The sequence below is a fragment of the Blennius ocellaris genome, assembly GCF_963422515.1.
Source record: "Blennius ocellaris genome assembly, chromosome: 13".
Taxonomy (NCBI): Eukaryota; Metazoa; Chordata; class Actinopteri; order Blenniiformes; family Blenniidae; genus Blennius; species Blennius ocellaris.
In genome coordinates, this window is record NC_137662.1 from 20,041,042 (window position 1) to 20,053,278 (window position 12,237).

Genomic DNA, 12,237 nt, shown 5'->3' on the forward strand with positions numbered 1-12,237 from the left:
GGGTGCCATTGAGCTTCAAAGGGGTCACACTAAAAAAAAATAAGGTCAACATGAGCTTTTCAAGCCCTTAAAGTGCAGACTAAAATTGCTCTATTAAAATAACTTGTAACTTACTCTAAGTGTATTGAAGGCAAATTCAAACTAAGACAATTTAAACTTATTGATGCATCAGATGAGAATTTTAAGCAAATGCTTATTAAATCCATATACATGGTAGTACAGTTATGCTTTTTATTGCTTTTGGATGCCCATAAATTTTTTCTTTAAGTGTTTGGGTGTGTTATTGGCAAAATATAAGTGCCAATCATATGCACCTTCCTCGAACCCGTATATCCCGATGCTCAATGTCAAGGTATAACCCAATGCATCACCAGAAGAAATAATGTAAAAAAAAAAAAGGTGAGTCCAGCATTCAACCAAATATTAACATCTGAGAATTGACCTGTGAACTGCACCAGAACAAATGTAACTGTTCCATACTTTTATTTGTTTAGGACTGTCAGCCTCAGCTGTCATTGTGGTGAAAACTGTACATCTTTTAAAATACCCCGGTTATCTCTGCAGCGTGCAGCTCTGACCTCATGGCTGCCAGGATGCTGTAACAATGACTGGAACAACGAAAGGGGGAAAAACAGGCACAAATGATAAAAAAAAAAAAAAAAACCTGTCATCCATGAGGAGTAGCTATTTGTCTTTGTGCATGATTACTTGAAATATCACTGGAATACACACTGACATTGCTGCTCACTGCAAAGCAAATCGCAGAATCATGTGATGTTCTGTTCCTTACACTCATCTCTGCCAGCTCCTGCTTTTCACTTCTAAATCTACATGGCCTCAACCGGTTTCAACCAGCTGGAAACCGGAGGAGGGGTTTCCATAAATCAATCATTCTAGGTTCATTTAACACGGTAAACCTTTGTAATGTGGGTGCAATAACCTGTGACTGGGCGGGGAGGAGGGTGAGGGTGACGGCCTACAAAACACATTAAGACTCCATTAGATCTCCACAGGTAACGGGAGCCCATTCACACACGGTCGGTTCAAACCAGAATTAAAAAAAAAAAAAATCTACACCCCATCCTAGCAGAGACATGAGCACACTATTGTCTTGCTGAGATTTATGATACAAATGACGTGTTTCCTGTGTTTTTCTAATGCGTTGCCCCGTTCCCTCTTGCTGCTGCAGCCAGCAACCTGAACTAATCCAAGCAGGAATCTGGACTGGAGCCTCAGGGTGGCCCTGCTGGGTGCGAGAGTGGCCTTTCACCTCTGTAGCTTTATGAAACTCGGTGGCCAAACCGAGGGAGATTTATCCAGACTGCAGGGTGGCTCTGTGTGCGTACACCTGCCAAGCCTCTTACGGAAAAGAACAGCAGGCTGCGGCGTCTCGGGTGTCTTGACAAAAAGGGCCAGAGAAAAGGAGAGGATCTTTGAAATGTCAGAATATCGGGTCATCTTCAGTACATTAAAATCTGCAGGGGACATGTGCGCGTTTAACAACGGGCTATGAATGAGTAGGAAATGTAAACACTGCAGTGTGCTCCAGGTACAAACAAAGTTGGAGATGGCACTTCACACAAACAATTATCAATTGCAATCCAATGACCTTCAGAAAACTGTTCTACAATGTTTAATATCTAAATGTTTAACAAATTATACATTAACATGCCAGGAAACCTGAGTGTTGGAAAGGCTCCCAAGCCCAATCCCGCACTCTACCAAAGATATCCTCTCTCTTGAGTACTATGTGTGGGGGATTTATAGGATGGATACACCCTTCTGTGACCTTTGTATACTCCCTTTTACTGAATTTTTACTTCTGGAGGAAGAAAAAAAAAAAAAGGATCCTTCTTCGATAGAAATCTATGTGCTTCAATAGCAGACTGGAAAAAACATATAAAAAAAAAAATCTAAGTAGAGCTGGCCTGTGCCACACAGTGGTGTAGTGGTGAGCATCCTCACCTTATAGCACACACGTATAGTTTTCATGTTCTCCCAGTAAGTGTGTGGGTTTTCTCACAGTCTTATTTGAAATTGCCTTCAGGTGTTAATGTGAGTGTGTGGTTATATGCCCCTCTGGCTTTGGCCTGTGATAGTCCGGCACATACTCTGCATTCTCTCGTCGCCGACTGGGATGGACCCCAACACCCCCAATACTGAGTTTTATGAAGCAGCATAGGGAAAGGAGTTATAAATAGGATGAAGATATTGTAACATACCTCCTCACTTTCATCACAAACTACACCAGATGTGTTAATGAGCAACAACATTTGCCTTGAACGACCTGAGCTTGATATTACCAAAAAAGTTCATGTCCCTCCTGCAGGTTATTGGTTAATCCACACATAAAACCGACACTGCGATCAGCACTTTTGCTCAGATGTTGACCAGAAATTACTCTGCTCAGCAGAGTTTGCACAATGCCTGAAAAAAAACCCACTTGATGTTGTAATATCGGCATGACTGTCGGGCATCGATCCAAATCATGAGCTACTATGAACATCCTGTACGAACATATATTGCTGATGTATTTATGAGAAAGATCACATAGTAGAAAAAAAACTTGATGCATCTGCATAATTTTTATTACTAGGGTAATAAAAAGAACCACTGAAGAAAGCCATCTGTAACACCACAGAATGAATAGTCCATATATAAAGAAGCTCTGTCAATAAATGTATTGAATAACTTATGCAAGCCAGTGAAATTCTGCACCAACATCGATTATAGGTCTAGTCAATAGTGTTGAAAGTGTATGGTCGCCGATCTGTAATCCACTCCACAATTGTCCTCGGATGCCGACACAGTGTCCCCCACATGCTCTACATCTAGTTCAAACTGGTCTGAAGCAACATGTCAGAGTAATGCCACTCTGAACTACAATTAAATCTGTCTCCCTTGTTCTTTTCTTCTCTTAATTTGTCAGGCAGAAGGGGATTATGGTGCCTAAATCTTTTCAGTAAGACCCATTCTGGCAGCAGACCGCAGCTATGGGAAAAAGCATGAAGAATTCTCTCTTCATTTAGCTTGAAGACTCATTCTCAATCTGGTTTTTCTCCTTTCTTTTACCCCCTCTATCTACTTTGCCACATGTACAATGTAAATTCAAACTTTTCATTTTGGGTTTCTTTCTTTTTCCTGCTTCATACCTCCTCAGTATTTCTGACCTAGATTGTGTTCTTTTTTACTGAAGACAATGGCACTGGTGTAATTAATTACTTTATGATGCTAAAGCAGCATGACTATGGACTGTACAAAGACACAGAGACAAAAAATGCTTGGCTATTGTGATTTTACCTTGATAGAGAAGGAACTTTGGAGCACCATTCTATAAAATGAGATAATGTGTGACACATTAAATGTAATCAAATTAAATATTAACCTTTTTAGAAGCCAAACAAGAAAGTACAGCAATTTGAAAGGTGGCTGCTGCAATGTTACATCCATTTTATTTACTTTTTTACAGTGATTCTAGGTCTACGACTTGGTAAAACTTCAGACATGTATTTCATCCTTTAAATCTCAGAACAATGACCACCCACAGTCACCAGGCATATTCATTACAACCACTAAACTGCACATATATATAAAAATCAGTCCAATATAGGTATAGCAGGAAGGTAGTGATTTTAAACACCCTTTAACCTGATGCCACTTGTAAATAGTCTATAAATACTGTACACATCAATCCCAGTGTTGCAATAATCAGCATCAACCAGGAAACATATATTGTTGGTTTTAATTGAGATGTCGGTTGTATTGTATTACTATTTAAAAAAGCCCCCAATATCTGTTTCATTTATTAAGGTGTGGAAAATTGTTGTTTTCCTCAAAGATTAACAAGGTGAAAGAAAGAAACACCAACACACTTTGGGTGTGTTTGTTGTTTCAAAAACTGTATCACCGTGTATCACGGTGCGTATTGCAACATAATTTGAACTGTTATTTGCTTTGTGGGATCCTGTGGATACCGGCAGGGGTTATTCTAAGACTGTTTGTGGCTGGATTCAAGAGTTTTGTGCGTGTATTGTTTTCATCAGCTCTCACCAGGAAGAAAAGTCAAGGCAGTGCGCCCTACCGGTGCAGCGTGGTGTTGTTATTACCATCCATCAACCGGTTCAGACTGGCCTGATTGCAATAATCAAGATGTTCCTGGAGAGAAAAATCCCTCGCTCAGTCCCCAGCCCCCATCGTGACCACATGAACCCTCAACTTTGTCCACGAGGCTGATGGAAGCAGTGAGTTGAGCTGGGGGACAAGTGCTTCCATTTCTATCTGCTTTATGAATAGTCTTACACTCCTTCCCCACGTTGCTTTCAGAGCTGCTTTCTTTAAATGAAGCGCATCTAGAATCTAAATTTCGATTTGCGTCTTTCGGCCCGCAGATTAACCAGGTAAAGAATTCTGCCTTTCTGCATGTGCGTGTGAATGTAAAAGTGCACGCTGCTCCTCACTTCCCACTTTGCCCATTTGTTTGACATGTCTTCCCTACAAAGCTTTGACAATACATATAAGGGACACAAAAAGACACAGATCTTGATGTCTCTCGAGTTGGGTGCGCTGCGCCGCGCGTTGCGCGTTGCGCGTTGAGCGACGCGCTCCTGGCGCTCAGGAGGAAACGGCGCTCTTCCTCCTGCGCTCAGCTGCTGCTGCTGCTGCTGCTGCTGTTGGACCAGCAAGAACAGCTTTGAACCGGTTTGTCGCCGGCTACAAAGCCACAAGAAACGGATGCACAGTGAACATTGATGCACAGCGCTTTGCTGACACGTTGACAGCACAGATCCCGAGAAAATTCTGCAATCGTGTGCGACATCGTGAGAAAAAAGGTTGTTTTTTTCAAACGGGCAAAATCACTCTTCATGGAAAGTTCACACAGAGCGCGCAGCTCTGCAGCCGCCTGCTGCCGTTTTTTGTAGATGCTGAGGTGAGTGCCGCATGTTTTCAACACAATAATAACATCGACGCACGTCCGTGCCAGCAATATAACGGTCGTCGCTGAAGATGTGATTTGCATCTGTATATTTCTTTCTTTTTTCTTTTTTTTTCATTTGTTGTCAACATGTGGTCTTGTCAGCTTGTCAACATGTGAGTCTTAAAGAGCTTTGCACCAACTTTCCCCCATAAAGCCTTGTTGTAAACAAAGCGTGATGAGATGTGTTGTGTTGTCTAAAGTTGCGTCGGGCCACAAATTATTAATGAAAGTGGTCTGCAAAACTTCATCTCAGCAGAAAGGACAAGCCTTTCCCCCCTGTGTCTACTGGAACTGATCTGTGTAAAGAGCAGGTTAAAGGTGCAGGGGGGCACTTAGAGCAGTTTTCTTTTCTCCTCCTCCGAGGTGTGGTTATAGAGAAAGGAACAAAAAGGGCCAGCTGCCTGTGGGAAAGTTGCAGTCAGTTTGTCATCAGGACCACAGGTGATCTGCCTGTAATCTCAGGAAGGTGCTGCAACAGTCTCCCCAATATCAAGGCTTATAGTGAGTATAGAAATTAAAAGAATGGATAGATCCTGATGAAAATTATCTTGAGCTGGATGATATAAGTGCAAGGTGATTTTCTTTTTTGTAAAAAAAAAAAAAAAAAGAAAGAAAAAAATATATATATGGCTGTTAAAAATGTTTGTTGTTGTGTATTTTTTGCAGGATCCCCTCCTCAGTCAGGCCGTAACACATCCTTTATAGGGCAGCAATACCATCGGCACCATGACATCATCTTCAAAAGCTCTGGATGGAGGCTGGGGATGGGCGATCGTTGCAGCTTCCTTCATGGCACAGCTCCTGGCCTACGGGTCACCCCAGTCAGTGGGCGTCCTGTACCCCGAGTGGCTGCAGGCCTTCCAGGAGGGCAAGGGCATGACGGCCTGGGTGGGCTCCCTGGTGGCTGGAGTTGGACTAATAGCCAGTGAGTAACACATGCTGGATTATTGTAATTCACCATGACATGGCCCCAGAGAGGGGTAAAACAAGTAAATGCCAGAGATGTGAAGGTCTTCATACTGCTGAGGTTGTATTGTTCAGAGAGAAATACAAAGGAAGATAGATGTAATCTCTTTGGCTCTGTGACAATCACAAGCTCAGTAGCACATGAGTGCTGGAAGAAGTACATGTCATAATAGGTAATAAATCAGCAGACTTATCTCATTCTGTGCTGATTGTTTACCTTTACACCTGTCTCGACAATTTTGTTTCCCCTCTGTGCTGTTTGTCTGCATAATACCACTGATAACATAGGAGACACAATAATTACTCAGTTTGAACAATCACTGCTGTGCAAAGGACAGATATATATTATGTATACTGCTACAGGTGATCTCAAGTTTGCTTATTGATATATTTCAATAGGTTGATAAAAAAATAAAGCATCATCAAGATGGGCACTTTGTGACTCCCTGAGCAGAGTTACTCTTATTGATTTACCATGAGAGCAAAGCAACTGCAAGTCATCCATGGTATGGCTGTGGGAGGATCACTTAGCCCTTAATCTAACCACACAGAGAGAATGGGTGAAAATGGACAAGGGGGGAAACAGAGACTTAAATGCCGTATTTGCAAAGAGAGAATTTCAATAGAAACCGCCTTTAGGCATTGGATAAAATAGCGAGAATAAAAACCCAGTATCATATGTGACAACATGGCTACTGGAGTAAAAAATAAAAACAAAAAGATAATATATGCTTTAGTTACATTTCAGTGTTGTCAGGAAAATACGCTGCGTGACTGTTAAACAGGCAGGATCCGGAACGGGAGCCCCGGCTTGACATTTCCGTCTAAGGAAAAGCTCGCCTTGCAACCCCAGCTTCTTGACGTCTGTCTCCATAGAGAGAGGTGAAAATCATGACTGGACAGATCTGGCCCTGGGCCTGGCCAAGTCTTGGACACGTGTCCCAGCTGTCAGCCTGCTGCTGCACTGCAGTTCCTACTGCACAACAGCAGGGTCTTCCCCATGATTAGAGGCAAAGGAAACAGTAAATGTGACATGGTGCATGAGTCAGGCCCCTTAGGATAAGGGAGAATTTAGATCTGCAACAAAACATGGGTATTTAGGATGCTAAATTAAACTAAATATTCTAGGACCAGAATTTTTTTTTTTTTTAACAGCCACCGAGGAATTATGAGATTTTTCAACTTGTAAAATGAACATTTAAAGAAAAATATCTGGAGTGAAAATCATAATTTATTTTTTAGTAAACAAACTTCACTAAGTTCTCTTGAGGGATGTGACAATGCCTCTATCAGATTACCAGTTCAAACCGAATATGATGTGACACTGTAACGGTAAAGTGTAGCACTGCTTTGTAAGATGAGAAACATAACAAATAAAACTGTATGAAAGCTTTATTTTGTTTATTGATAGTATTAATGCCTCTGACATTTTTGTTTTCCTTTCTTTCTGCCTCCTCTGCCTCAGGCCCTGTCTGCAGTGCTTGCGTGGATAACTTTGGGGCTCGCCCTGTGACCATCTTTAGTGGCGTTATGGTGTCGGGTGGCTTGATGCTCAGTGCCTTTGCGCCAAACGTCCAGTTCCTCATCTTTTCTTATGGAATTGTGGTTGGTGAGGAACATTATGTCCTTTTGTATGCAGTTTACAATACTCTACTACAGCTGTTGACCGCCCAGTCACCACATCCGCCTGACCACATTTTGATCAGTGAGGTAGAGGCTTGCATTTTTGCCGGTGCGGGAGGAAAAAAAAATTAAGTCTGATGTTGCCGCGGTCATAAGGGAGAATCACCTGATCTTCTTATCCCAGAACATATGAGAATCTTGTAACTTATTGCGTAATCATTTAAAGCAGGAGCACATGCCAAGTCGAACCATTGCGTAACATCACAGGCTCACAATATCCTAATCACCTGTTAATGAATACCACCGCCAATGAATGTATGTCGACAAAAGACACACTGATCATATCACTCCCATTTGTTTGAGATAACTGTTTGTGATGTGCAGAGAAAATATCATAATGGCCTCGCCTGATTCCACTGAGTGCCTTTATTGCCTCTGCGTCCTCTCTGGTGCTCGTGTGGGCAGAGCACCACCTGTTAGAGCACATTAGCTGACATCCCAGTCATGCTTAATCCTGGTGAACCCCGCACCATCAGTGCTGCCTCTTGCGCAGGGCGGGCCAGAGAGGGGAGGACATGCATATTTGAAGACGGTCGTTTATTTTTAGAGATGCCCTCAGATATCTGGCTGTAGGAGCACGTGCAGCTTGTTTACTGCTCATTGTGAGTTGTGTTTCGCTTACTTTATAGTGCCTGACATCTTATACCCAGTGGTATTTGCACTTAAGCATACTATTTTTTATTTTTTTATATATGCGAACATTATAAGTGAAACTGAAAAGTTTGTATTGTTAAAGTTGAGCTAATAGAAATTCTCTGTATGTCTGTCCTCGTCTTCTCCCATTTCTCCTACTATAGGCCTGGGCTGTGGTCTGGTCTATGCAGCCACTTTGACAATTACCTGTCAATATTTTGATAAGCGGCGTGGTCTGGCCCTCGGCATTGTCACCACAGGTACTGCCGCCTCCTCCTGCCCTGTGATCTCTGTGTGCAAACCAGCTCTACATGCTCACTCCTTACATATATGGGCTGCTGGAAGCCTTAGGAAGCTGAGGCAAACATCTGTAGTGTAGCAAACACAATAAAAATATGTAGGGGTGTGACCATGGGGGGAGTTTGGTTGGTTGATGGTCACGTACGGTTAAACAGTAAAGCAAGCAAAACTAGTGAGGACCCAGATACAGGCCAAGCTAAAGTAAAGATGGAACAGACCCTATGGAAGCTACTCAGCCCAATTTGGCCCACGACTGATGCACTGCATTATCTCATTTTAAAAATTGGAATAAGTTTGCTCATCAATCATACATCAATCATACATGTAAAGATATGAGGACTTCCGTCCATGTAAATTGTCTAATCGAAAGGCATGTGTGAGCTTTCAGTGAGCAGATTTAGTCTGGCGAAGACTTCAAGTAATTAGAGTTTAGGAAGTTTTACATTGATAAGCACTGGTACAATCATATGCATTTCTCAAATGAGCTACTCTAATATTAATGGTGAACTACTGATGGCACTGTCTACATGTTTCCCTATTTCACCTAATTCAAAGATAAGCTACATAATGGTTTGAATTGTTATTGGTAGAAAGTATAGATTTGACATCAGTACACAACCAATCTTTATTTGTTTGTTTCTCTACTCAGGCACAAGCGTGGGTGCGTTCATCTATGCCTCCGTCCAAAACGAGCTGATTGTGCTTTACGGCTTGGACGGCTGCTTGCTCATCATCGGGGCTTTAGCACTGAACCTCATGGCCTGTGCCGGTTTCATGAGACCTCTAAACATGCCGGGGTACTACCTAAAACAGAAGGCTGCCCTGGAGCGCAACACAGAGGAGCAGCTTTTTGAGAAGCCGTCATTTGATGACCTCAAGATCACAGCGGGTTCTACCACAACCACACCGGAGAAACCTTTGATGGTGAAGGAGCTACTCATTAACATTGAAGCCAAGGAATTGGCTATTCAGACAGAGAAGAAGAAAGGCAGTGCCTGGGCTGGTTTAGCATTCATGAAAATTATCAAGAAGAAACAGCAAGCTTATTCCAAATATATGCAGTCCATGTATGAAATCCTGCAGGACCAAGCCATGGTGGCCTTCTGCATTGCTATCTTCCTCTTCAGTCTGGGGGCATTCCCTCCTGTGCTCTTCATCGAAGATGTTGCACAAAGCCAAGGACTCATTGAAGAAGTTTGCGTCATTCCTCTGGTATCAATCGGAGCCATTTCTGCAGGTGTGGGTAAACTGGTATTGGGTATCCTGGTGGACATTCGTTGGATCAACAGTATCTATTTGTACGCCTCCACCATGTTTGCTGGCGGTGTGGCACTGCTTCTAATCCCTATCACTAAGACTTATCTGGGACTGCAGATTCTGTCGTCTGTCCTTGGTTTCTTCTCTGGTAACTGGTCTCTCACCTCCTACATTACCACAAAGATTGTCGGCTTGGACAGACTGACCCAGGCCCATGGGATCCTCATGTTCTTTGGAGGATTTGGGATCATGCTCGGACCCCCTGTTGTTGGTAAGATGACTAGATTATTTTCTCAGAGTCTAATTTTTGCTGTGATAACAGTTATGTTTTGAAGATATCAGGTTATGTTGTCAGAGACATTTCAGCTATAACATTTTGTATCAGGCAGGCAAGAAAAAAAAAAAGAAGAAACCAGCATTCTTTAGCTGCCTTCTGTGTTTTGCTGCAATCTCTACTGACTGTACTGACTGTGTCTGTTATTCTCATCACTTGGCAGGTTGGTTCTTTGACTGGACGCAATCATATGACTGGGCTTTCTACTTCAGTGGGAGCTGTGTTATTCTGGGAGCGTTCATCCTCTTTCTGTTCACTCTTCCTTGCTGGCACAGAAAGCACTCCGACAACGACAGACCAGACGTCCATTACACCAGCAACTGTGATAAAGTTGCCTCAGTTGCTTGACTATGAGCACCTTTCGTGAGATGTCATAAGGTCTCACACCTACTGCCCAACGACTGTACCTGAAGCACCTCGAGGAGGAAGTTCCTTTCTCTGATTGCACAGGGTCATCCCCTCATTTCTGCTGCCAGGTTTTAAAATACCAGATTTTGGAAAAACAGGCTTTTCCTCTGTACTTAACCTGCACCTCTCAGGTTCAAATTACCAACTAACAAATAGTTTCTAAAGGTAGGACTCTGATGCTTGTGTTGATTTTTTTTTTGTTATTGCCTCATTTTACGAGGTCAAAGAACAATACCGTTAGAGTCCTAAAAACCCACTTTGTGTTAAATTACACACAGGTTTTCACTTCATTGTAGCGTTGAAGTGTCATGGGGGACTATAACAATTGTTAGGTGTTACTGTAATAACGTGTTAAGTCACTCTGCACAAATACCCATAGATGAATCTCATTGCAATAGAAAATGCAGGGATCAAATGAAGGAGGGGAGAGAGCGCCCTTTTTGATAATCATCAAATATTTGTTTTTATTTTGTGCTATGGTTTTGGTGTGCGTATACCTTAATTACTCCACAATGTATGTTACCAAAGCATCCATAACAGTCAATGCCTGTCAACACATAATGCCTGTTGGAACAACTCAAAAGCCTTGCTTTCTCAATATTTTGTGTTTCAAGTGCATTGACTTTATTTGTTTGTAAGTTGTTTTTTTGTAGAACAGCTTCCACATACCTCTCTGTTTCTGTATGAAGCAGAAGTAAGCTGTGTTGATTCACAAACATGTACCTTCAAAGCATGTGGATTTCTTTTAAAACACAGTTATCATGACCTCTTCTGGCATTTATATTGACCAGGTTGGTCCTATGTCTATGAAGTTGTGTGTGTAAATGTCTGTGTGTGTGACGTATGTGCTTGTGTCTACACACGCATGGTTGCATATGATTATGTATACGTGTAGACTATTTGATAAACTTTTGTATCAGCACTAGTTTGTTATGTCCAATGTGCTAGTGACTTTTTTTATGCACAATACCAGCCAGAGAGCTGTGAAAAAAGTCATTTCTGTTTAACTTTTGTGATCATAATTGTAACAAATACATTGCAATAGACTTTTAGAATCACTTGAAAACTGTTAATTAGACCACTACAAATGTTTTTTATAGTTGCTGGGATATTAGTATTTGCATTTTATATTTGTAGAGAGAATTCATGGGGTGACGAGTTACAGTTTGTAGAGAAAATCGTATTAGACTGTTATTTTTTATTGCAGCATTATTTAAGTTGTTCTACTTTATTTAAAAAATGCAAATAAAAAAGTGTTTGATTTAATGGTTTTGTGTGTCAGCCAGTCATGATGGATGCATTTTAAACATTTCAAATTATGTGTAGAAAGTGCATATAACTACCACTCCCATCACAATCAGCATTGCTATTATTATCTGTTTCCTAAATGTATTGCCTTTATGCACACACACACACACACACACACACACACACACACACACACACACACACACACACACACACACACACACACACACACACACACACACACACACACACACACACACACACACACAGACTTACACACCATGTATGATTACAGAATATGGACTTATTTTGATAGAGCATGTAAGAGTGTCAAAAATGACATCTTGTGATGTTTATCATCTGTTATATTCACGTGACAGCAATGCAGGTGAAACTGGGTCTCTGGCTCAGCACCTGCAATTTGTCAACCCCC

At 41.8% G+C, this 12,237-nt stretch overlaps 1 protein-coding gene across 3 annotated transcripts; it reads left to right on the forward strand.

Annotated features, from left to right (window-relative positions):
- The first annotated feature begins 4,728 nt into the window (after positions 1 to 4,728).
- Positions 4,729 to 11,731, forward strand: slc16a9a (solute carrier family 16 member 9a). Of its 3 annotated transcripts, none has more exons than XM_080507188.1 (6): positions 4,729 to 4,927; positions 5,642 to 5,900; positions 7,407 to 7,550; positions 8,422 to 8,517; positions 9,207 to 10,085; positions 10,312 to 11,731. In XM_080507188.1, exons 2-6 carry the CDS (start codon positions 5,702 to 5,704, stop codon positions 10,494 to 10,496), a joined length of 1,503 nt encoding a protein of 500 aa, XP_080363314.1. In that variant the 5' UTR covers positions 4,729 to 4,927; positions 5,642 to 5,701; the 3' UTR covers positions 10,497 to 11,731. The 3 variants fall into 3 exon arrangements, with proteins under 3 accessions (XP_080363314.1, XP_080363315.1, XP_080363316.1); XM_080507189.1 differs by lacking the exon at positions 4,729 to 4,927 and adding an exon at positions 5,406 to 5,476; XM_080507190.1 differs by lacking the exon at positions 4,729 to 4,927 and adding an exon at positions 5,435 to 5,548.
- The last annotated feature ends 506 nt before the right edge of the window (positions 11,732 to 12,237 follow it).